Source organism: Carassius gibelio, chromosome A25 (assembly GCF_023724105.1).
Source record: "Carassius gibelio isolate Cgi1373 ecotype wild population from Czech Republic chromosome A25, carGib1.2-hapl.c, whole genome shotgun sequence".
NCBI lineage: Eukaryota > Metazoa > Chordata > Actinopteri > Cypriniformes > Cyprinidae > Carassius > Carassius gibelio.
In genome coordinates this window covers 12,380,658-12,407,728 of record NC_068395.1, presented here as the reverse complement: position 1 = coordinate 12,407,728, position 27,071 = coordinate 12,380,658, and the positions used below count along the sequence as shown (strand labels likewise).

General features: G+C 36.6%; 1 protein-coding gene across 18 annotated transcripts in view; it reads left to right on the top strand.

Annotated features, from left to right (window-relative positions):
* Positions 1-1,584: 1,584 nt before the first annotated feature.
* tjp1b (tight junction protein 1b) overlaps positions 1,585-27,071 on the top strand; it is a 75,876-nt gene continuing 50,389 nt past the window's right edge. For 10 of the 18 annotated variants that reach the window (XM_052543612.1, XM_052543618.1, XM_052543603.1 and 7 more), the window contains exons 1-3: positions 1,586-2,065; positions 8,823-8,864; positions 8,987-9,146. In XM_052543612.1, the coding sequence (XP_052399572.1) occupies positions 1,968-2,065; positions 8,823-8,864; positions 8,987-9,146 (300 nt within the window). In that variant the 5' untranslated portion in view covers positions 1,586-1,967. Of the gene's footprint in view, positions 2,066-8,822; positions 8,865-8,986; positions 9,147-25,279; positions 25,763-27,071 lie in introns of those variants that run through there. The other 8 variants (XM_052543601.1, XM_052543600.1, XM_052543614.1 and 5 more) reach the window with 6 other exon arrangements.

Sequence of the window (27,071 nt, the reverse complement as noted above, 5' to 3'; positions counted from 1 at the left end):
TTTTAAACTAAAAATAGGAAAGTATGTTTTTATTTTACTTCTCAAAAATATGATTAAAATTACATTTAAGTATACTTGACTTACACTTACAAAAAGTCTTAATATATTAGAACTATACCTAGAATCTGTTTTCATTATTATACAGTAGAGGGCGCTAGTACACATCTTCTGTACAGAATTTCCAAAAAAAAAAAACACACACACAAGTGAAGAAGAAAAAAAGAAACAAGATGTAACACGATCATCTGACATGAAACAGCATTAAAACTGTAACGTTATGGAAATTTCGACCGATAAAGATGTAATAATTACAGTCAAGCCTTGGGGTGTTGATCGACTCCATCTGTCTTGATTATCATTCCAATGATAATCGATGAATCTAATTCATAGTCTTTTTTCAACTTTTTATTCAAAATGTTATTTCTTTTTTTCCCCTTTTTTTTATGAAACTTACCCACATTTAAGTGTTTAAAAAATAATAATTGAAGCTAGAATAAAAAAAATAAATTGTTTACAAGCAGATACCCTGTTCTTTCTTTGGATGTTTTGTATGTTCATATATTCATGTATCAAAATATATACAAATTTAAACCTAAATAGGCACATAGTATACTCAAAGTATGATGTTAAGTTCACTTAAAGAAAACTTTTGAGTATACTTGCAGTATAAAACTACAAATCTAGTAGTTTACTGAGACTATACTTCAAAGTGTATAAAGTATTTAATTAGTAAACTCAGTATACCTATAGGTTCACTTTTAGTATAATTGCAGTACAAACTATAAACACAGAGGTATACTAGTTGTGTACTCAAAGTTTGCTACTGTTATACTTAAAGTACACTTAAAAGTATACTGTTATAAACTAGAAAGTGAGCCAATTTAGTCCCAAGGAGTATTGAAACACGACACTTACAAGTATACTACTAGAACACTAAAATATGTATACTTGGTACAGAAAGTATACTTAAAAATATACTTAAACTTTACTTAAGTATACTTAATAAAATCAACTTGAAGTATACTACTTTTTGGTAAGGGACACTTTGAACAACAGATGTGTGACAAAGTTACTACAGTTTCAGAAAACGAGCTAGCTACTTAATTTCTCCAGCAGTGCTTCGTACTAAGAAGCAAATTACATTATTGTAAATCCCAGGTGAGTTTTGAGAAGTCAATTGAATGATTAATTAAAAAGACTTATTGACGAGTAAAATATTAAAGCTCCAAATATTGTAATATATTGCCTGTTTGGCGCCATCTCTGTTTGAAACCTGCAATGGCAGTTATTTGCGGAGTTGTCTTCTTTACATTTGTTGTGCATTGACACTCCCCAGCTTGGATTAATCTAATTTATTGAAGTTTATATGTGGGCTGTCAGTCAAACCACCAGTGTGGATATTCGCTGTACTTCCGAATTACATTTATTACGTCTTGGAATATTGTAAGATATCAACTCAAAATTATGTCACAATTAAGTAAATTATGATAAAAAAAATAATAATAATAATTTGGTGAACTGTCTCTTTAAGCCCACCCCCCAACTCCACACACACACCTACACAAACTCCCCAGACGGACGCGTGGACGCTTCAGCGCGTGCAAAAGAGAGGGAGAGTTCTAAGAAAAGTGGCAGCACGCGCGAGTGGCGGGAAAGAAAGAATCTCGTGAATTATTACGACTGGACTGGCGCGCTTTCAGTTCCGTAGACTGTGGGGTAGTACGAGCAGACTGTCATTGCTGTAGTGATGGGCGGCAGCGGCGTGCTCCCTCGCCGGAGAGTGTTTCTCCTGTCACTGCTGCTGCTGCTGCTTTAAATGGCGCTGCGATGTTCAACACGGAAGACGCAGTTGAAGCCGATGCCAGGGAGTATGAGAAGGAGGAGAGAATAGATTGATATTATTAGTAGTAACGTACCTGCGCTTCTGGTGCAGATTTTTGTGTTTCATAAAAGCGGTGAACAGTACCATGGTGAATTACCAGAAATACATTACTGTAATGCAGCTGGCTCTAGGGGTGACTGCCATCAACAGAAAGCGTAGCCTGCCTCCCAGAAAACACATGTGGTGAGTATTTATATGTGTGTGTGTGTGTGTGTGTGTGTGAAGGGCTGTTCGGTAGTGCAACTTGTTGGGAAGAACGTTTTACTTTATAACCATGTAAATATCTCTTATTTCAGTCTTTTCGGCGGCAGCGCGAGCAAAGTTTGAGTGTAACTTACATAAAACTCTTCACTTTATTTAATTAACGATTCAGTCTACTAGAAACCCAAGCATGTCACATCATTTATATGTGTATGTCTACTATGTGCACTTTCAAATAAAATAAAGTTACAGCATGGACGTGTTTCTATGCAATGATTTGTGTGTTTCCTTCATCGTCTCTGTGTGTGTATCTGTCTGTGTTCTGTAGAAGTTCCTCGTTCATGTCCATTCATAGTGGTGCTCACTCCTCCAGCACTGTTTCTGTGGTTCTCCAATCACTTACTGACTACACTTTATTATTTTCTTTCTCTGTTGGAGCTGGATATAAACACAATTTATTTTCATAATTACCATATTCCACACTCATCCTCGTGCACTTTTTTTTTTTTCATTTTTATTACTTTGCAGGCTTGAAATAAACAGGAAATTGTGGCCTTCAGGGCATACTGTGAGACTCGAATAAAACACCTAGGCCTACTTTAGATTGATAAAATGTTGATTTGTCGTTGGGACTGATGCTTTTTTCTGTAAGTCTCACATGGCATAAAACTTCACCTCACACTGCAATGCTACTATCAGGCTAAAAGGGCAAAATAATTACCTGAAATTACATGCTTTAGCATCAAAGGAAATCGTGCAAGATCAAAAATAGTCTAATGGAGGAAAACGTACAATTAGCATAAACGCCAGGCCTTTGTTTTTGTAATCGCACTGAAGAAAAAGATGAGAAACTGTCAAATGTTGTCCTTAAAGTGCTTTTATAAGAAAAGTTCTGTTTGCAGATGGTTGGCCTGTAATGACTCAACAGCCGTTGGCATTTTATGCCCCTTGGGGTTAGTAAAGGCTGCTAATTTGAGTGTTGCATGCTGGGTAATTCATATGTAACTAATTAGGTGCAAGTTGTGAGAACCCATATGTTTCTATCTAGTTTTCATTGTCATTAAAAGCACCACAGGCACTTGTAGCAGCCAGATAGGTTCATTTTGTAAATTTTCCCCTTAAATGGAGATCAGCTTGTTTTACTTCATGTAAGGAGTAGTGCAATAGTTGACCCTTAAAGTAGAACTGAAGCCACGGTGTTCTGTCCTAATGTGTGCTACAACATCAGAGCAAAAAATCTACCAAACAAGCAACTGTAATTTACTTCTGAGATAAGTAATTAACACGACTGGCTCCAAATAACTAGAAAACTTAACAAATCCTGATAAATCCAAAATGATGATGAGGCATCTTAAACCCTGAGAGACATCCTTGCGATGCAATGTTTGGGTGGTGGTGCTCAGCTCCTTTGAGTGATGATTAATTATTCATGGGTTTTGAAACATGACGTAGCTGCTTTTCACAGGAACGTTCTCACCTCAACTGTAGTGGGATTTGAGGCACATGTTAAACAAAACTCACAGTAAATTAAACAAGAATATGTCAAAAACACATCTAGGTCACATTTCATCCAAGTTTCACTTTCAAAGGAAAAAAATGCATAAATATGTTTTCTTGACAAATCTCATTACTTTAATATGTGCTCATTCTATAATAACATTTACATTTATGCATTTAAGCAGATTCTTTATCTAAAGCAGATTTGTAAAGAGCCAACGATATTCATAATATTCTGAAAATGTACTCAACCTCAAACCAACCAAAATGTGCATGGGTTTGTTTTAAGTGTTTTATTTGAAACAGATTTGAAGAAATGTAGCATTGCATCACCACTTTTTCACCAGTGGATCCTCTGCGGTGAATGGGTGCCATCAGAATGAGTGTCCAAACAGCTGATAAAAACATCACAATAATCCACACCACTCCAGTCCATCAAGACGTTTTTAACTTCAAACCATTGTGTCTGTCGAAGATATGAGTCCTCTATCTATAATATAATTTTCTTCAGTGAAAGTTGTGTCATCTGAATCGGGGGAGAAATCTGCACAGATCAAGCACTTAAGTTTGTTATGTAATTAATGTAAATAACACATATTTTAAGGTCTATTGTAATTAGAATGATTTGAATTTTGCTTGCAAATAAGTGCAATTACAGCAACAACAACAAAAAACTTAGAAACTTATTTCCATTTTCATGTGAGATAACTGTAAATGTCTTCAAATCCCTGTTTTTAAATGTGTTAAATATAACCCAGACACGTTCTTGACAGTTTGACAGTGGATATCACATTATAGTAATAAAAATGTGACTTTTTCCCCTTAAGATAATACAAACTGTGAAAGGAATATGTGCTTAATTTACTTAAAAATAATGTTGTAATGCAATACATCGAATTGGTACTGAAAAAACAAAGGCTTTGTGTTCATTGTTCCTTAGATTTTTGGGGTGAAATGTTACCCAGATATGTTTAAACAGTCATTAATTACTAGAAACATTATAAATATCTACTAGAGACTCTTCTCTGATATCTGACCAGAGGAGGCTTAAAGGGTTACTCCAGCCCAAAATGAAATTTTTGTCATTAATCACCCCCATGTCATTCCAAAATCTGTAAAAGCTACATTCATCTTCGAAACACAATTTAAGATATTTTGGATGAAAACCTGGAGGCTTGAGACCCATAGACTGCCATGTACAGTAAGTTACGCTGTCAATATCTTAAGTTTGAGTTTCTTCAAACCCTTTTACAGGTTTGGATCGACATGGGGGTAAATGATTAATGACAAAATGTTCAATTTGGGGCGGAGTATTCCTTTAAGAATGTGTGGTGTTTGAGAGTTGCTACATTCAATCTGTTCCAAGGTGAGCCTCCTGGCCTGTGGTCAAATATCTGTCCACTTTCACACCAGACGATTTCAGGATCAATCCAGGAAAAGAGGTAAAATGAAAAACACAGTGGAGATGAGTTCTCATGAGTCGAGTGAAGATTGCTTAGAAGGGCCCTTGTAGACGATAATGGACACGCAACATTCTTCTGTTTTTGCTGTTTGTGATACCAAAAAATATATTTAATTATGAAGCATATCAAGTCACTGGATCAGTTGGCTGTGGTACATGATATAATAAACCACATCTCATTTATCTTCTTCGTTTTATTACCAGTGATTTACCAAAAAGGACTTTTCTAAACCCTCATTGGGGGGGGGGTGATTGGCTGTGATGAGTGGAAAAAGAGAAATTCTGAGAACAGCATCTGTTCCCAGTCCTGGAAGCACAGCAGATGGTCTTCTTTCCCCACAGTCGTACAAACTATCCCAGAGCTAAGCTTTAACCTGCATGGCGTAATAAAATAGGCGGCAGTTGCCCACCCTGAGGCCTCTTTACTGTGTTTTTTAGCATTTACACACTCTTTTAAATGTGAGCTGGGTGTGCGTTTGACTGATGGAAGCCACAGAGTTAAGAAGTAGCGTCTACAGTAGGTCATGTTTCATGTGAATAGCTGGGTTTCCCCAAACAGTTTTCATCCCTCCTTTCCAATAGACAAGTAGAGCACTGATTGAGACTCCCTGTAACCTGTCCTCCATCAAGCTATATAAACGTCTTCGCCTTCCAATTCATCTCCATCCAGAGTGATTCAATATTCTTCTACTGTACAAGGACTGTCTTAAATTGTACCAATGCTACTGTAAACCATGAGCTTCAGGGGTATTATATAACCTCTCGTCAACCTCTGCAAGGTCAGGTTTTCCTTTTTTTCGCAAAGAGGCATTTGAAGGTGCACAGTGTAATATGATATTCTCTTTGGCCATTCTCTGCTGGCCAAAGAGAATATCATATTGACGTCTGTGATAATGACAGCAAAGATAATGTTGATGACAGTCATGGATGGTAGCGTACTGGTCAGCTTTGTGTATTTATGTCTAAACTGTGGATATTGACTTGTTTTCTATATCTTATTGTGCTTGGTAGCTTTATGAGAAGTCAGGAACTCACAGACTACTCAAGTTGATTGTAGACTTTTTATAGGCTTTTCTTATGGCTTTAACTGTGCAAAGGATCTTGTTTGGACAGAACAATGAGCTGGACACTCAGTAGTATGTGTCTGAAAGCTTAGGAAGCTGTTCCTCGCTGTCCTAACAGGCAGTTACTTCACAGGCAGCATTTGTACATGAAGGTACCTCCTGAAACTAATTTCAGACAGACTTCTGAGACAGCATAACAGTTGATCTACAACAAAACAGAGAGAGAGTGTAATTACTACGCTAATTTCTCACAAGAAAGGAAATCAAAATGTTAATTAAGCATACATTTTTACCACTTGCAACTTTCATATGCTTTTTTTTAGATTATCTGTCATATAAACAGGCAGCAAAGGGTGCCTTCAAAAATGTATTAGATCTATACATGATTTAACACGATCTTTGGATTCGGATATGCATTGTTGCCTTCCCTAACTCTGTATTTTTTTTTACATTTTATTTGTTGGCATTTGGACGCAGCCAATGTCAGCATCTTAAATGCTAAGCACAAACTATTCTCGATTGTGGCCTGAAACTTGAATGTGTTGCATTCTTAGCATTGCTCTGCAAGTTGGATGTTAGCATGATTTGTTTTCGTCTACATCCAGTTTTCTCTTTCATTATGGAGAAAGAGTGTGAAAAAAAAAATCTTGTTGCGTTAGTTAGCTATATCTAGCTAATTGAATAATAACATTTTAATGTGACATTTTGAAGGTAACTCTGTCGCCCCCTTGAGTATTGGAGTCAAGGTTTAGCAAGTTAGCATGAGGCAGTGATAAAGGCAAAAGTTGTTGTTGTTTTTTTACATGAACTGTTAGTGTATACATTATGTACAACTAAACAGCATTGTAAAGTATAATCTATTTGATAGCATGCATGAACTGGTGCTCATCACATGTGCACTGGGATTTCTCTATAGAAGTTATTAGTGCTAAAATTGGCTCTGTACACATTTAAACTATGTTGTGTGTATCTTGTTTCTCACAAGAGCTTGTCACATCGTTGGTGCATCTTTAGAAGATTGGTGTAGTTGTTGTTTGTTTTCCGACTGAGAAAAAGAAATACGAATACTATGCTGTGACAAAATGTGATTTTTTTTTACTATGCATACACGTAAAAAACAATATACTTGAGTTATAGCAACTAATGGTAGACGCTGTTTCACGTCACAACTCGGGATAGTTGCTAGTGTAGTTCTGTGAATGTTTTTCTGGTGCTATAAGCCAATTAGCATTGTCAAAAATGTAATTTCCTTGTGACTCAAAAAGCCATGGTTTACATACAGTATTTCCAAATCACATCCAAATCCAAATAACATCTAAATCACATATATTAGATGAATTGGAATGCTAACAGATAGCTTTGCGCACTTGCTTATAGTATATTACTGGTCTGGTGTGGTATTCACTTGGTTTCCTCAGGCCAACATCAACCTCGTTGTTACACTTATGTCTTTGTCTTCTCTTTAGTCTTCCATTATCTGCCGCTCTCATTTAATGATGTAAATTATAGTGCAGCAAAAGCGTTTTGGATGCTTCTTCAATTCCTTTTTCTGTTTACGGTACTCTCCGAAACCAGAAGCTAGCAACAGCCCAGGAGGCTTTCTTAATCTACCACTTAATATGGAAATGAGGTCTCCTATTCATTGGTGCCCCAGTCAGCGCGTTGAAACAGAAGATTAGCCATAATGAATTTCATTTTGCAGGGGTTTCCAACAAATCCTCTTCACAAACATGGTGTGAACGGTTATGGGACAAGGCATTCAAATTGGCTCTTCTACTGTACAAGTACTGTCTTAAATTGTACCAATGCTACTGTAAACCATGAGCTTCAGGGTTATTATATAACCTCTCCTCAACCTCTGCAAGGTCAGGTTTCTCCTTTTTTTATCCCAAAGAGGCATTTGAAGGTGCACAGAGTATTATAAAAACATTTTGGAATTTTTATTTATTTTTATTTTACTGTATATAGATAATATTTTTTTTTTAATATTAAATCCATTTCTGCCCTTTTTTATGAATTAGATACCAATATTATTTGTATTCAGTTTACATTATTAAAAAATAATAACGTAAGGTTAGTTGGATTGGTTTTACATGCTGGTGTTGGTTACTGGGGCATGATTATGGAATATTATCTGAGCTTGGCCTTTACATTTTTTGTGTGATTTGTGTCTATTATCGATGGACGGCTGTGGATATGTGCCATAATATAATTTTTCTCAATCAATGTCCCATTTTCCTTTGAAATATGTTGCATTAGGTCAAAAGAGCTGCCAACCTCATTTCATGTTGATTTTAAATGAAACTGATTTGTTGAGTAAAGCAGTTGTTTTAATTTGTTAATTTTATATATTAAATAAATGTTCATTTTTCATATTAAATGCACTATAGCTTCCAGATTTCCCTCCGTTTTGTTTAAAAAAGCATTTTCCTTCAGAGCCCAGTTTGCAAAATAAGTCCCTGTAGCTATTTACTTATTTTTACTATAATATTTATGTTACTGTATTTTAATGTTATTATCCAGCAAAGAGCTGTCTCATCTAAACTAAATAAAATATTAAAAACATGGTCCTATAATGAAAGTCAGTGACAAACAAGCTGAAATTAGTTGAAATTTAGTGCGAACTATTCCTTATAAATGTCTTTTCATTGTTTTTTAGCCATTTTCATCATGTATTTCAAAGTATTTCTCTCTTTCTGTTGTGCTTCAATCTCAGGGTCTTCCCCAAACATGACATGGACAAATACGGGCCTGCAGTGTAAGCATTTTAAACCCCTTTCATTCCATTTCACTAACCAAACTCCATTGGTTTTGCTCATCTTTTTAATGGAGATTAAATGTATGCCACATTTTAACACACTCTGTCTGTCACTTTCTTAGTTACTATCCCAAGATCCACGATTTCATTGCCACCCCAGAAAACATCTCTCTGCTGGATGAATCTGAGGGATCGGTGCACGGCAAACCATCCCTGCGCAGAATCAAGGGCCGAATCCACCGCAGCAAGAGCCTGGACAGCATCAACCTGCTGGACTCCTATGTGAGTTAAAGACTGCATCCACTGCAGTAATGCTTCCGCGTGTGCTGAGGTGGGATGGGGAGTGTGCATGGCATGTTTGTGAGTGTGCAAGTGTGTATTCAAATGAGATTGCGGCCATGGATGTTGTGTATCAGCATCAGTGAGCGAGTATGCATGTATTTGAAAAGCCATTCCATCACTGCGTCTGTGCACGTGACTGTTTGTTTGTGAAACTGCACATGTACCAGTATGTCTGGATGGCTGCTCTTGGGAATTTCTGCAAGAGTGAACATGACAAGTGAACATGATAAGTCCAGTTATTCACAATTATTGCATACATTATTAAAAAGCACACAGCTGGAGTCAATTCATAAGTGTTTGTAAAAGTAAATCAGGAGTCAATGGATATACCATACGAGGACATCATTTAAAGGGACAGTTCACTTAAAAATGAAAACTTTCATCAACTTTGTGTCATTCTGAGTTGTCAAACTTCTCTTTGCATGATGACTTGGAGTTTCATGCTCAAGTTGTATGTATGTAGTAGGTTGTTTTCATTTTGATTTGTTTTAATACATTTTTGGAGCTCAACAGCCCCAGTCCCCATCCACTTCAATTGTATGGAAAACAAGTTGTGCGTTTGTGTTCAATGAAAGAAAAGAAAATTTAGTACTACACGAGGGTGATTTAAATGGTGATAGAATTTGCATTTTTGGGTAGTGAACTATCCCTTGCATGCAAATTAAAATAACATTTCCCATCATGAATGTTCCATGAGTCTGTCATGTTCACCCTGCTCAGACTGTCTGAATGCCTTATAGATACTTCATGGGCTCATACTTAATGCAACACCTTACTAAATCTGATTCCTGCACTGGGATACCCTGGAGTGGGTTTCCGTTTGCATATAAAACACCTGGGATTTGAAGTACATCAGGATGTCTCACAAATTGCTTCGCCTCTTCAGAGGAAATGCATTCTAACATGATTATCATTCTAATGAGCTTTAAATGGGACTTCCATGAGTGAATTCCACTTGTTTGAGTCTTTTGCACTTTACTATTATGGATGAAATTGTCATTCTGGTTGAACAGGGTTTTTCTCAAGGGAAAATCTCAGTTGTCAGATGTTTTTTCCAGTTCATTATAAAAATGCTTCCTGTGGATTCTTGTTGAATAGGTTTGTATTTAAAACATCTTAGCCTCTCAGAGTTACATAATGTTACCATGCAATGCCACAATCAGATTGTACATCATGCATTCACTGATGACTTCATGTTATTTTTTAATTATTCCACAGTGCTTTTGTGAGGTGAATTTAGACTAGAGCATCATTAATCATTTCTGACTCATGCATAGTGTATCATCTACTTGGGTAACAAATATTTGAGATGATTCCTAAAAGTGTATGCATAAACATCTGCTTTAGTCACTTTAGTCGCTACTTTTGCAAATTATATATATATATATATATATATATATATATATATATATATATATATATATATATATATATATATATATATATATATATATATATATATATATATGAAGAGTTTGGTTCCAAAATTCCTAAATTAGTTTTCTTTAAAATCATTATTGTATCTGGTCGATATTGAAAAGTCAATTTTTAATTTTATGCAAAATGCGATATTTGCAGAGTTATTAGGTCACGTTTTCTCCCTTTTTTTCCAAACCACGAAAATTCTAGTCTTCCTTTTTTTGCAGAATGCGATATTTCCACTCAACCAATCACAGCGTATCATTCCACTCACTGTAAACCATAACAGCCAATCACAAGTGCACCATTCCACGCAATCTAGACAGAAATGACTTGCTTTGAATACATCCGGCATCCTAGTTTTCCTCATCTACTTTGTGCTTTGTGATCAGCAAACAAGGGCTGCGCGATAAATCGCATGTGATTGTCATCCGCTTCTCGTCAGTAAAGCCGGTTCTGTGATTAATAGTATCGGTTAATCTCCATCGCATGCTTTCATTTGGAAATTAGTCAGATGCATTTAATACACAGAGCCGTAGATCATTTGCAAGCTACGCTATATCACATTCATTAGATGAATCTCATTCGATTATGAACGCGATATTGCACTTTTAGAAGTTGAATATAAGGGAAATGTCATTTTGGAATTTCTGTGGTCTAATGTGATGTTGTTCATGTTCTATTTCATAATGAACTTTTCTTTTATTGCTAGAAATTAATTTATAGCATTAACAAGATGCCCCGTTGAATAAAGGTTGGAAGAGACAGTGTCTGTATATAAGATTAGTATTGAGCAAGTTCAGAGTCATATGTGAAACCACTTACTATGTTGTGTATGTTCAGCAGTTTCAATATGAAAAATAACTTTCATTTTGATTCAATGGATTTATTGCATTTTGGAGGAAAAAAAAAATATTTATAATAAATCTTTGAAAATCAAAACCTGGATTTGATTTTTTTATTATTATTTTTTTTTAATGTTATAATAACCTAAATATGCTATGTGAAAGTATGAAACAGAAAATAGTGGTTTTCATCTTGCCAATTTCTTGGTAAAACACATTTTTACTCAAATTAATCAAAATGGATTTACTGCGGTTTGAAACCAAACTCTTCATATGACACTTTAAAACTATGAAAATTAATTTTCATTAATTAAAATGAATTTTTTCATATTTTTTTTTTTTATGAAAAAAAAAATATATAATAATAATATAATAATAATTTAAAGGTAAAAATAATAAAACAAAAAAAATAAATAACCAAAGCACAGCAACACAGAAGTCTCTGTAGTGACTGACAGGCTAAAGGCGGCCGGGTTAGTTTAGTGACAAGTGACTGAACAAATGTGCTTTTCAACAACACTTCCTCCACAAAGGCTTTAGTGAAGTGAGTTTGAACTGGTTCATTAAACCCCTTTAATGCTCTGTCTGTGCTTAAAATATCTGGCCTCTCCAGAACATCTCAGTGAAATAAGGGGTATCACCGCCCAGGTCCCTGCTCTTTAATACTGTACATATTTCTCTTCTAAAAGAACACTCATGCACACACACACACACACACGTACTCAGGCTGGTGGAAAGTTGCTGACTGGGCTTTGAATGCCAACCGCAGCGGATGAGAGTAATGTTCGGCACACAGTGAGAGATGATGACGCAGCAACGCTTGAGTGAAGACCTCTCTACTGCTGCCACTCTCTCTACTGGAAGACAGAGCAGAGAATAACACCCACCGCACAGAGCAGGTTAAATCTCACTGCCAGAATGCTAAGATGTTGAGTTCAGTTGCTACGTGTTAGTTTGCTATGGTGTCCTAGGTATTTGTTAGAGCTTTGCTTGGTGGTTTCTAAAAATGAGTTCATGAGTGGTTGTTTAGTGGCCCAAGTGTTACACTTAATTGATTTTAAAAGCACATCATTAGTAATTATTCAAGTTGATCACATGGTGCGAGGTGAATTATGCATGACTCTCAATAATAATACTATTATAATGATAAGTTATAATAATAGTAATGGTGGTTACCTTAGCAAGCACGGCTAATGTGACTGTTAGCATGCAATAAAAGCATAAGGCGGATAGAATGTGGTTATGAAATAGCTCAGATAATTTAGTCTAGGAAATGTTCAATAAGAACTGGTTGAGGTTTTAAAATATCTTAATTTTGATCGCAGATTTTAAAAAGCTTCTTAAACCAGCATCTTGTGTCAGCAATTTTCAGCTAGTCAGGCTAGGAGACAGGTTGAATGCCCAGATAAATACCAGGTTGGATGACTAGCTAAAACCACTTAAGACCAGCAAACCATATAGGTTGGTTTAAGCATTTCTTTTTTTCTGCAGCGTAGACAAATCTATGGAGCCCCTAAAGGGCACAGTGATAATAAAAAATTGAAAAAAAAAATATTTTAGTGCTTTTGTATTGTCTTGCAAAACACTTGTTCCCCTAAAAAAATTGCGTTCACTCACAAAACCTTTGTGTTCCCCTAAGAAACTTGATAACACTCAAGAAACTGTGTTTATTTGCAATACTTGGTGTTCACCTGAGAAATATTTGCCTTCCTTTGAGAATCATTGAGTTCAGTGGAGAAACTTTCCTCGAGAATCTTTGCGAAATCTTTTGCGTACCCATGTGAAATGTTGCTTCTTGACGCAAAATGTTTGCGTTCCCCTGAGAAACTGCATTCGCTCGCAAAACTTTTGTAACGGAAATATTAAATACTATATTTAAGTTTCTTGGCGGAATGCAATACTTTTATGATAGAATATGAAAGAGATCCCTTTGAAACTCAAAAGGAGACATATGAGATATTGTAGAAAAAGTCTCCATTTACGGTCTGTTTAATTTCATCTCCCTCTAGGCAGAAAAATTTTATTATTATACTTGTAACTTCTTTTATTGTTATTATTATATCTTTAAACAGGATGAGGAGAAAATGCAAGGCAGGACTTGATCTTGTCAGTTCATGATTGATTGAATGGTAAAAATAAAATACATAAATATTGTGCTGAATAAGCTGCATATGAAGCATTTGTGACACTGATGCTTTGATTTAGATTTTTGTTTGAAGTCATGGCGTTTGGCATAGCACCCACTACTGCTGTCATTTGAATTGGCGAATGCTAGTCTCTCTCTCATGGAGAGCATGAATCAGTTGTTAGTGGAGAGGTTGAAGAAAAGCACACAACAGAGAGAGAGAGGGCAAAGGATAAATGCAGTGCTGTGAAATGCATCACATATCTCTGGTCAAGCGATACTCTTTCTTCCAGTTGTTCCTTCTGTCCATCTTTTCATCACACGAATGGTCTCCTTCCTCTCCTTTTTGCAGATATCAGCTCCCCACCTCTTATCTCCATTCAGTCACTCCATTCACTTTTTTTTCAATTCACCTTAAAAGCCAATACTAAAGGCACAGGAGCAGAAATTATTACAGAACGTAAATTGATATCACTACCATTTTGCTGTGCTCCAATAACCCCTCCGAGGCTTTCCACACTTTTTTTTTTTTTTTTAGCATAATTGTAAAACAGGTTAGCCATTCTTGCAATGGATATTCATTCATTCTCCTGCATTTCTGTGAACAAGAGGGTTACATCTTTATAAAATGCGTTACTTCACAAAAAAAGAGAGAGAAAGAAAGGTTTATTTTTATTTATTTATTTTTTTAAGAATGTCCTTGTTAATGTTTTTCATTTGATGAATGTCAGTGGGCACTGCGGCTGCAAAAATGCTATCAGCCATGTTTTAATGTGTCTAATAATGAGTACTTAATGACGACAGACTATTACTGTTTAGCTTCATAATACCTAGAATATAGTGCACAAGTTGCATTAAATACTTTTATGGAGCTTTTTGTGTCATTTTGTAGTATTTAAATCAAAACCATTTAAATCAATGGTCAAGATATAAGGTATAAATATTAATTATTTATAAAAGAAGTAATTAGAGTCTCATTACTATTAGAATTTTAGCATTTTAGCATTTTTAATTAACTTATTTATTCATTCATTTAATTTGTGCTATATTATGTATTGATGGTGTATTCAGGTTTTTTTTTACTTGTTTTCGACTCTTTAATTCTTTATTTATTTAAAAAAATTATTGAGGTTTTTTAAGTATTTAAATTAAAAAATTTAAATTTAAATGTAAGTATTTGACCGTTTTTCTCAATTATTCAGATAACAAAAAAAGCAAAACAAAAAAAGCTAGCTGGTCTTTCTAAGTCTTACAAAAATCAAATATGACACCAATAATTATATTGCTTAATTTTTTTTTTTATACCTTTACTACTTTAAATTATTTGCCCGCATCGCTAACCTAATGCTCACAAGAACTGCTGTGAAACTGAGAACACTTTCCCACTTCACACTTTATCTTAATCACTTACGTGCTTATCTGTTGTCAGTATTCTAATCTGGCCTTTTAGAACTATAAAACATACAGCAACACACATTTAGGCTGTGGAATATGATCAGGAGCGCTCGTTGTCCTTGCCAAAACTGAGGTTTGGTCAGTGAGAGATAAGATGGAGAGTTTATTTTTGTCATGGGACCATTCAATAAAACAGGTGCTGTTTGTGTTCCTTATGTACATGTGAGTAATAATGTCTAACAATTCAAATCATTATACTAGGCCCTTTATGTTTCCACCCTGTATTTCCAGCTTCTAAATCGATGTTGGCAAATATAGATGAAAACACAATATATGAAAATATTCATACTGTAAACATATTTAGATTTTCGTTGAAACTGAGTCCCCAGGTTTTGTGTCAACCCTGTTACCACCAATTTTTTTTACTTTTTAAAGTTATTAACTGTGTCATAAATCAAAAATTACATCATCATCAAGAGGTAATTCTTTCAAGGAAATGTTACGGTGTCCTTTTTTATCACTTCAGTTTGTCAGTAGGAAACCATGCTAAAATGTCAACCCTGTTACTTCGTTTTTATGTAGATATTTATTTTATCTAATAAACACAATATTTAGTTCCATTACATTATAAAAAAATGTAATCTAAAATTAAATCGTAAAACTGTCAACCCTGTTACCTTTCTAAAAAAGAGTTCTATCTAATATAAAATTCATAAAATGTGTAAATTTAAACTAAGTTGTGTCATCTCAGGCTGAATTCATTTTTGTTTGTTGAGACATTATTATATCCTTAGGAAAGTAACAGAGTTGACACTTAACATTTAAACACATTTTCTGACAGACTGTGCAAATTTTTCGACAAAGTTTTACAAACTGTCCTCTTTTTTTAATTACTTTTTCAAATTTGGGTCTAGATGAAGGTCTTCAAACATCCACCCTGTTATTTTTATTTAGTATAGCAAAAATGTGATAAAAAAAGGTGATATTTGAAGAAACATCAGCATTAAATTATCTTTCCAATAAAAACCTTGTATTTGTGTCATTGTGAACAAACTAATTTCTGTAATCTCAGATGAAACTGTATCACTGTCGACCCCGTTACTTTTCTCAGAAGATAATTATATCCTACCATATATTAAAATGAATAACCATTTTATATTAAGCTGTGTCTGATTCTGAAGTTGAATTCCTTTTAATTTATGTTGAGACATAATTATGTGCTCTGAAAGTAACAGTGTTTACAGACAGAATATAAAGCTACAAAAGTTTACTTTAAAAATCTAAATTTCAATACAGAAATGACATCCACTTTATTGATTTAACCCATCGCTAATATTTCTATGCTAGCAAATTTGTGTGTGTGGTTTTAATAAGTGTGTAAATATCAGACGTGGTGACCCTGAACGTGCTTGAACATGCGTTACAGAGCTTATATCTGTGCAGAAATGGTAGGGAATATTTGTAATGAGCGCATATAGGCATCCCTACTGTGAAAACCCATTTACAGAAGTGAGCAGTGTGTGTCTGTGTGTTGTGTATAGGTGTGTTCAGTGATGTGGGGTGAAAAGACTGTAATATGTCAAAACAACATCATAATTTCAAGAAGAAAATGTTTCAAGGACAAGTGGCAGTGGCTATCACTTTTTTTTTTAATTGTTCAGTAGGAGACAATCCAAGAATCTCAGCCCTGTTACCTTGATTTTATACAGAAAACATCTCATAGTTAAAAGTGGTTATTTGTAGAAATAACAGCATTAAACGGTAGTTGTCAACCCTGTTACCATTCTAAGAACACATTATCATAGCATAATGTGTGAATTTAAATTGAGCTGTGGCATCTCAGGCTAAATTCATTTTAATTTATACTTATTATTATTTCCTCAGAAAAGTAACAGGGTTGATAGTAAATACATTATCTGACCGACTGTATAAAATTTAGCAAAATGACCATTTCAATTTACCACATTGTGGATGCCCGTATGTTCAATGTTAGTGAATTCTTGTGAATCTGGTGGTATGGCAATGGTGTGTGTGTATGTGTATGTATGTGCATTATGGTTGGTTTTACCAGAGCCAGAGGGACCCGCTGAGAGCGATCCAGCTGTCAGGTCAGAGTCTGAAAGTCAGGAGGTCCATGTGACCACGTGTGCCCCTTCAAGCCCTGTCAAACCTCAACATATGGAGCAGCATTATAGGAATTAAGTCTGCAGATATTACGCAAACTTCTAGTAACAGACTGCACATGTTATTGCAGTTATGAAATGTTATGTTTGCCATGAGGATATTGTTTTTAATGACCTGTGGTTGCTCTGCTTAATAAATCAGCACCTATAGGAACATAAGGGAACTACCTGACTTGATACATCTATGAAAAATTACTATGACACCAGTTAAAAGTCATTACCAAAATGGCTCAAAAATGAAAAGCTAGTTCTGGGAAAAGCTCCTTTTTGGCATCAGTGGACCTAGAGGTTTACTGGCGACTGAATTCCTTGTTTTTTATTCCAAGATATAGCCTGCAGTCTGACAGCTCTTTAATAGGATCTTGCTGACTCAACTGTCAGTACATATTTATGTCATCGTCAATTAACACAGGCCCATGTTTACATCAGATATTAAAATTATGTAACATTATAACTGCAACTGTGGTAGAAGCAACTCCTAAATAGTTGAAGTTTTCATGGTTTATGTAGAGATTGGTCCTTTGTGGACAATTTGTTTATTGCGTCTGTCACGTGACAAAGAAAAAAAAATCCTGGAATCATTTGTGTTTTGTTTCTGGTTTGCATTATAATGATTTTCTCTCAAATTTACAGTTTATATTCCCTATTATATAATTTATTGTCAAAGATTAACTCCATACAAATGAAAAAATGATTTTAAAGTAATTTCATTAGCTAAACAAGATTGAAGAAGAAATTCAGTCAAATTTAGTTTGCTGGAACTAAAACATTTTTGTTCCTTAAAATAAATGCTAACTGAAATAAAACACTTTCATTTAGCTTAATTTTAAGTACTATAATAACTAAACTTATAATAAAAAATTTAATTATAAATTAAATTATGGTACAAAAGATTTTTTTAAAATGGCAAAAAAAAATTGAAAACTTAAAATTAAAGTGAAATCTGAAAATATAAACATAAATATAGATTAAACTGAAATAACACAGGTTGTTATGAATGACTGCCTTTGCCAGTTTCCCACATGCTCTCTGGTGAAATAAGGGCTCAGCTGTAAATGCCGGATGATCAGGTATCCGTGCTGGATTTATGACTAAAGGATTCTGGAATCCAAGTTCAGTTCAAGGCAGAAGATCAGCTGGGTTTCAATCATCGAAACGTCTCTGTGGCTCAGGTGTGAACGGTGTGCCAACACATCCTAGACTGGACCACAAAAAAATAAAAATAAAATCAAGCTGGTGTGTTTTTTTTCACAACAGTGTGCACACAAGAAACTAAATCAGTCTAAAATCTCAGATGACTCATGTTGTTGATCTATTATTGATCAGCAGCCAGAACGGAGCGCAATCAGATTAGATTCAAATGCAAATAAATCTTGGACTTTTAAACTTCTCAGGTACATCGCTCAGAGTCCCTGTCTAGCGGATAAGGTCACTGTAGTGATCTTCTAATAGCAGTTGGATCTGATGAGTAGATTTTGCTGAAGGTTTAGCTAAACATCTACTACCGACCCCACCAGCCCGTGTTGTTGGGATTCTGCTTCCTCAGCTGAGTGGTATTAAGCCCCTGGAGATCTTCTACAAAAAAGCTTAAACTGAGCGATGCTTCACTGGTTTATCTTTGAGTGGATGTTCACCTCTAATTTCACTGGACCTCATTCGTGAAACACAAGCATAAATCCATTTTTACCAAATCAACACATTCAGTTCAGTCTGACAAGATGATAAACAAACACAGACACAGTTAAGTGACACTTAAGTTATTTTTAAATCATTTCATATTAATATTTTAATATTTTAAGTACAATTAAATGTGCATGTGATTTCTGCAATTTTATACACATCAGAATACAGTAAGCTCTAGATATCGCCAGTGGTCTTTTTAAAACCTATATTAGGAAACAGCTCCTAACAAGAGTTCTGGTATGAACATGAGATTGAACATGAGACTGCAATTGCAATCGCCTTTGTGTGTGTGTGTGCTTTTCCAAAAATCTGATCATCTCTTTGTTCGTTTGATGTTGTGTCCTTCCATCCTTTAATGTGGTCTGTGTGTAGGTGTCAGTGCGGTCGGCGTGTGTCGGGATGGGCTTGTTTATGCAGCGTTTCATGTGTGATCTGCATGGAGCTCCCACTGAGCCGCCATATGCTCCTGAGACCAGAGCGTCTCCTCTTCCGGACAAACCTGTGGGTCACATCCAAAATGCCTGCACACTCCAAAACGCATTCACGCTCACGTCGAATTAGATTTGAGATATTTATTTATTTCTCCTTTTTTTGATCCTGCTCAGACAGTTCGTCTTTTTAAAGGGCATAGCATTTGGCTCAAGGTAAAACGATATTTTTTTTCTTCACAATACACTTATTGCAAGCGTATTTTTATTCATCTTTTAAGTGTTTTCTATTTCAAAGATAGCCAAGCGTGACCCATTTAGATGTAAAATTACAAAAATATACAATTTAAACACAAATGCATTGAATGACCTCTCTGTCATCACCCTCTGAAGCTCATTTCTGTGTTTGTGGAGTGAGGTCATCACAGCCGGGCTCCTGTAGAGGGCAGAGTTTTCCCTTTCAAACACACAAGAGAGATGTGACCTCCCTGAAGGATGCTGGCTTACAGAATAACATTAGTCTCACCTTCCTAAAGCATGTTACATAACAGCGCTTGTTCTTTCATTGTTTATTGTTTATTGTTTATGATGTTGCCTCTTATCACAGAGTCAGGCCGAAAATATATTCTTTTACAGTTTTCTGTAATGCATGCTATGTCGATATGCATTGAAATATAAATACCATTTTATTCTTATGAAAACACCCTAGAAGTTTGGAAGAACACATATAAACCATATATTGTCGCATTCATGTGTTTATTTTCTTTTAAAGTGTTTTAATATTTTTATTCAGCCACACCGAGCTGGATGCCTTTGCCCGTATTAGGGATTTCCTTGAACAACATGAGGTCTATTACTTTTGTGAGGCATATTTGGAGTTCCCTAAAACTTCTGTTTTAAGTGGTTGTGAGCGTGTTCATTGCTGAAAAGGCATGTTCGTCCTTTACTGTCACGCTGATAGATGTTCATATCAAGGACATTCATGGCCATATAGGAAAACATCATTCACGTTTATGGGACTGAAGAAAACAACTTAAAGTGATTGTGGACTTGTGCCTGCAATTGCTTCCTGTCGATTAAATCTCACTCATTCATTTTCCAACCTGAAATTCCAGATGATTTATGGAATAAGGTGCTTTTCTAGTTATATACACTTGATTACATAATTTGTGAGTAAGGACATGACAAGAGGCTTTTTCTTGGATTGGGACATGTCCAGGAAGAGACATATTAATGCACCTGTCACTTTGTGAAGAATGACTCAGTCGGTTTAATGCTGCCCTCTGGTGACTTACGTAACCCTCTTAGACACACACACACACACACACACACACACACACACACACACACACACACACAAAACTACTTGGCTTCCCATCTCTGCCTTCTCTTCACTTCATCTGGACGGAGACTGGAACATCTAGACCTTCTCTTAAACATAAACATTCCATGAAGAACATGTGGGAATTCTGTGGAATTGACTGGCGATCATGCGAGATTGTCCTTGTAAATTAACGGTAATATGCTGGCAGCAGGGTTTCCAGCTGTGTTCCATAATTTTGGGAAATTCTGTGGAATTGACTGGCGATGCGGAGGAGATTTATTACATTTTTATGCATAACAATGTGGTAGATTAGTTCCCAGCTGATTTCTCTTCCCTCACCTCTAAATAAATATATAAATACTTGGATGGTGCACTGTAAAGTATGCAAAAATGCATAGTATGCTTTGAGAACATGGAGTGTGACTTCAGACAGGAAGGTACATTACAAAACCTTTCCGTCAAAGCTTTCTGTAGTGTGTTTCAAATCGACACAGGTCAACCTTCAACATTCATGTCTTTGGATTCCCATGCAGGCCTCCTCAAAGTCAGAGTACGTTTGCTCTCCTCTCAGTCTTTCAGAGAGCATAAACCCCCAATCGCTGTTCGGCGGTTATATGTGGATTTAGATGGATAGGAAGGCAGAAAAAAGTGGATATTGAAGCATAAATTCATCTTCTCAGACACAAGCACATGTCTGCTTTAAAAGACTGATGCATCATTGAAAATCATGACATCATTTGATGTCACCATGCTTGTCATTGACTGTTACTCCACAAGACCAATGCATCTTCTTCAGCCTGTAGAATGTATTTCCTGTAGATTGTAGGTGTAACAAGTTGATGGAAAGAAGATCCCTATAGAAAATAATAATAAGGACTAAATCATTCCCCTTTAAGCTATTGACAGGCCAGTAAGCACAAAATAAGTCTTCTCCAGATCAATTGCTTAATTGCTTTACCGTATAAGAGCTGATAGGACAAAATTCTGTCTAGTAAGACCTGCTTGTCCAATACTGGTGAAAACACAAATCGAAAAGGGGCAAATATTGAGTGCATAAACTTCATTAGTTACCCTCTTTGACTAGACATTTCTTTTAGATTAGATTTTTCTGTTTTGAAACATTAAAAAGCGCCACAAGTGGGCTCTAATAGTGGGCTTTTAAGGCATAATAAGTGTGAATACCGCCTTCCAACGTGTGAAAGATCAGTACAGATGGAAGGCAGCAATGCATGTAGAAGATGGCGTCAAGTCAAAGAAATGCTGTGGGATTATGTGGGATGTATTTCTGTGTTTATAGCATCATTAGCTTAGCAACATGCTAACATCAGACTCTAGTGAAATTATGCTGAACAGCTGTAATTGCACATGGCAAGGCTGGGTTTTATAAAATCCTGGATTTCTTTTCCCAAATGCTCCTCTTGAGACTTTTGCTTACTAGACTGTTGTGTGCTTCTGTTTGGTGATTCAGAGCAGCTCAGTGCCGCTCGCTCTGTAATAGACTTGAGAAGCGCCCAGCAAATGTGACTCACTTTCCATCATGTTATCGACTCATTTAGTGCCTCTTAAATGCGTTCTTTTCATTTTCGTTAACATATTGAAGGATGTTTTGCTGTTGTGGTTGTACTGTATGCATATATACACATATTTGCTCTTGATATTGTACAATATCCTTCTCTGATTGTGAAATGAATCCCAGAACTGTATGGTAAAGACTTTTAGCTTTCACAAAGCCCTTTAATAAAAAGCCAAAGGCATCAAATTAAAACAGAATAAATGCTGTCTATAATGCAACCCTGCAGGAAAGCTTGTGACAGTCACTTTGTTCTTTATTGCTTTCAAGCTTCACTTTTCTCCGCAGCATCGCAGGACTTCTGCGCTCTTGTTGGTCAGCGGGGATAGAGGCTCATTAGTGGCCTTCATAAGAGTTGATACAGGCCGTCAGGGATTTGTAAGGGTCACAGCTGCCCTCTTATGTTGAATGTGGCTACATTAAGGGTAGATTTAGCGGCCTATAGGAGCCGCTCAGGATGGCAGTTTAGGTAATAACCACTCCCTGTAATAACCAGTGTCCTTCACAGTCTCTTCCTGGCCGTTCTCTCCTGTATGTTTTGCCTGTTCTGCTGTCTCTCACCGTTTCTGCTGAAGACTCACTCTGAGGAAGTTCATTACAGCCGACATCATTTTTTCTCTCGAGCTTGCAGCTAATTAAAATGACATGCCAACTAGATCCCAGCCAACCTGGATTGTTTTAAATACTGTACTGATTGTATTAGATTTAATACCAATCGTGTTTTATTTGCCATATTAATGATTTTATGGTGATTTAAATCCATTACACTTTGTGCAGGAGTGATACAGCAGTTGAACTGTGCATTCTGGATAGCCGACTGTGGTTAGGTACAGGTGTCAAGGGCAATTTATCTTGCTTCCTTGAATTTTTTGGCAGAGATGTGTCAGGCAGGCTGACTGGGCATCGCTGCATTAGGAGCCAAGCGTGAAAGTGTGAGGTAAACAGAGGAAAAACAGAATGGAACATGAAGTTGTAAAAGTGTATAGCTGCGGTGGTCTATAAGTCTCTTTGCTTGGTTTCCTGCCTCTGATGAGGATAATATCTTAAGTGCAGCGCTGTATTGTGAGAGTAGAAAGAATCAGAGGAAGTTATCAGTGTAATGCAGGCAGTGAGTGGGAGCTTCCTGTGAGAGTTGTGTGTGTGGTCACAATGAGATGAAAATACACTTCTGTAGTGTAAAGACATTAAAGTAAAATGACCCTGTCTGTCTGTCTATCTATCTATCTATCTATCTATCTATCTATCTATCTATCTATCTATCTATCTATCTATCTATCTATCTATCTATCTATCTATCTCTCTCTCTCTCTCTCTCTCTCTGTCTGTCTGTCTGTCTGTCTGTCTATCTATAAAGCTATCTATACCACTCTACAGTGAGTGAATCATTTAAGTTATTATTTTTTTGCCTTATTAATGTACACACAGCACCCCATATTTACAGAAAAACACAGAATTGTTGACATTTTTGCACATTTATTGAAAAAGAAAAACTGAAATATCACATGTTCCTAAGTATTCAGGCCCTTTGCTGTGACGCTCATATATTTAACTCAGATGCTGTCCATTTCTTCTGATCATCCTTGAGATGGTTCTACACCTTCATTTCAGTCCAGCTGTGTTTGATTATACTGACTGGATTTGATTAGGAAAGCCACACACCTGTCTATAAGAGCTTACAGCTCACAGAGCATGTCAGAGCAGATGAGAATCACGAGGTCAAAGGAACTGCCCGAAGAGCTCAGAGACAGAATTGTGGCAAGGCACAGATCTGGCCGAGGTTACAAAACAATTCTGCTGCACTTAAGGTTCATAAGAGCACATTGGCCTCCATAATCCTTAAATGGAAGACATTTGGGACGACCAGAACCCTTCCTAGAGCTGGCTGTCCGGCCAAACTGAGCTATCGGGGGGAGAAGAGCATTGATGAGAGAGGTAAAGAAGAACCCAAAGATCACTGTGGCTGAGCTCCAGAGATGCAGTCGGGAGATGGGAGAAAGTTGTAGGAAGTCAACCATCACTGCAGCCCTCCACCAGTCAGGGCTTTTATGGTAGAGTGACCCGACAGAAGCCTCTCCTCAGTGGAAGACACAAGAAAGCCCCCATTGAGATTGCTAAAAAACACCTGAAGGATTCTCTGGTCTGATGAGACCAAGATAGAACTTTCTGGCCTTAATTCTAAGCGGTATGTGTGGAGTAAACCAAGCACTGCTCATCACCTGTCAAATACAGTCCCAACAGTGAAGCATGGTGGTGGCAGCATCATGCTGTGGGGTGTTGTTCAGCTGCAGGGAAAGGACGACTGGTTGCAATCGAGGGAAGATGAACACGGCCAAGTACAGGGATATCCTGTAAACCTTCTCCAGAGTGCTCAGGACCTCAGACTGGGCAGAAGGTTCACCTTCCAACAAGACAATGACCCTAAGCACACAGCTAAAATAATGAAGGAGTGTCTTCGCAACAACTCTGTGACTGTTCTTGAATGACCCAGACAGAGCCCTGACTTAAACCCAATTGAGCATCTCTGGAGGGACCTAAAAATGGCTGTCCACCAACGTTTACATCCAACCTGACAGAACTGGAGAGGATCTGCAAGGAGGAATGGCAGAGGATCCCCAAATCCAGGTGTGAAAAACTTGATGCATCTTTCCCAAAAAGACTCATGTATTAGATCAAAAAAGGGTGCTTCTACTAAATACTTAGCAAGGGGTCTGAATACTTAGGACCATGTGATATTGTGATAACAATTCTGGTTTTTCTGTGTTTGTGCTGTGTGTACATTGAGGGAAAAAATGAACTTGATGATTTTAGCAAATGGCTGCAGTATAACAAAGTGAAAAATTTAAGGGGGTCTGAATACTTTCCGTACCCACTGTACATCTAATACATACATCTGTATAACAGTAAAACATATTTAGCTTGTTTGGACCGCTTGGTTTCTTGATTTACATAAAATGTTGTGCTCTAATAACCCCCTACATTCACAATCCTCAGTGCCTTTTTATAACAACACGGCAGTGGAACATCCCAGATAGGGACACCGCTGCTGTCTCTCTCTGGTGTTTCCACCCCTGGAGAGACGCGGTGGAAGTGTCCAGCAGACAGAGGAGTCAGAGCAGTGCTGCTGAGGAGCAGAGAGCGGAGCTCATCTCATCCTCCTCCTGCTGCTGCACAGGGTTACGACATCCCGCCCTCTGCCTCCCACAGGTGTACCAACACACCTCCCAACGGATTTATACACCGGGACTGCTCTGAATACACCAGATTCCTGCGGGACAGACGTGTCACATTCAGAGATTTGGTGAAATGTATTCGCTTTATCAGGAATAAGAGAAGACCGCTGGCGAACTTCACGCTCATCTGACATGTTACCGCTCATCTCTAGAAGAGACCACAACACACTTTAACCCCACACACGGGCCTGAGGAGACGAAAAACTAGGATTTCATCTCTTCTGGGTCGATCAAGCCCTTATAACCCGTTTATTTTATTTATTTATTTATTTAAGGCGACAACATTTATCCTCAACTTGCTTCAGCGCGAGCAGCTAAAGGAACAAAATGTCTGCCCGGGCTGCCTCTAATAAGGTTTGTGATGTTTTAATAAGGTTTCACATAAAATGTCAGCAGCTGTTATAACTAAAAGGTGAAATATAGTTAAACCAGAGCTTAAAATGTGTACGACAGATGCCGGGGTCATAAATGTGGGCGTTTAGCCTCAGCTAACGGAGATCCCTCAACTTATGCTAACACGCTAACGCTAGTCGATATTTTCGAGAGTTTACAGCTTTAACTGAACACACGACGGTTAAGTTTTGTATCATACTTTTCTTTTATAACCATAAATAATCCAGGTTTGTCGTTTAGCCTTTTGTTTTGTAAATGTACCGCGTTTGTTTTGCGTGACAGTGATATAAATATGCGGTTAAGCGCTTAGCCGAAGGGTTTTCTAAAGTCCGTTGGTTTCATGAAGCTTTTAAATGTTGGATTTTTAAACATTTCTGAATTCATAGTGCTGATTTTGACTGTCGTCTAAGCTTTTAAACAAACAGCTGACAAAGCATTGCAGTGGCTGTATCGTGAGTTATCGGAAAATATGTCTAAAATATGTAAAATCTCCTGTTAGCGTTTATAAAATGTGTTATGTAAAATTGGCCGTATTTCCGAATTTAAATATTTTACGGTATTTTATAACGTGTTTGTGTGAGCTGATATTTATAGATGGTGTCAAAAGTGTGTTTTTGGGCTCGTCCCATAGCAAACAGACACAGCTGATGACAGGAATGATGAACATCAGTCTCCTCAGCTGCTGCTCAGAGGATGTTTTTCCTCCAAATTTAACAGTATGTTAACTTTAATTCAAAGCACATAGAAACTTTAGGACAGGAAACTTAAATGAGATGAGCTGTCACTGAGACGGTGTCTGTTGGGTGGGTGTTTCCAGTGACACCTGTTGAAGCTCCTCCCACAACAGGTGAAGCATCTCAGGAATGTGACTCTTCCTCGCTGTCATGAGTCACAGGTTGTTTTCCCGCCTGTGATGTCTGGTTAAGCTGAGTAACATTAACCGGTTTGACCGGATCAGCCCACAGAGCATGATTTACTAGAGTTTTCTTCATGATGCATGACATGAGTTATGATTTGACTGTCCTAGGTCATTGTTGATGCATTGTAGATATGTACAAAAAAATTACATGTGTATATATAATTTAGTATTTTATATAATACAATTAATTTTATTTTTTGTATAATGTAATTCGGTGTGTGTGTTTTAAAAAAAAATAGCTGATTTATTAAAAAAAAAAATAATAATAAATTCAACATGCGCACACACACACCAGTGTTATTTTAGAATCACTGAGATATTATTTTTATAATAATATTTTGAATTATTTAT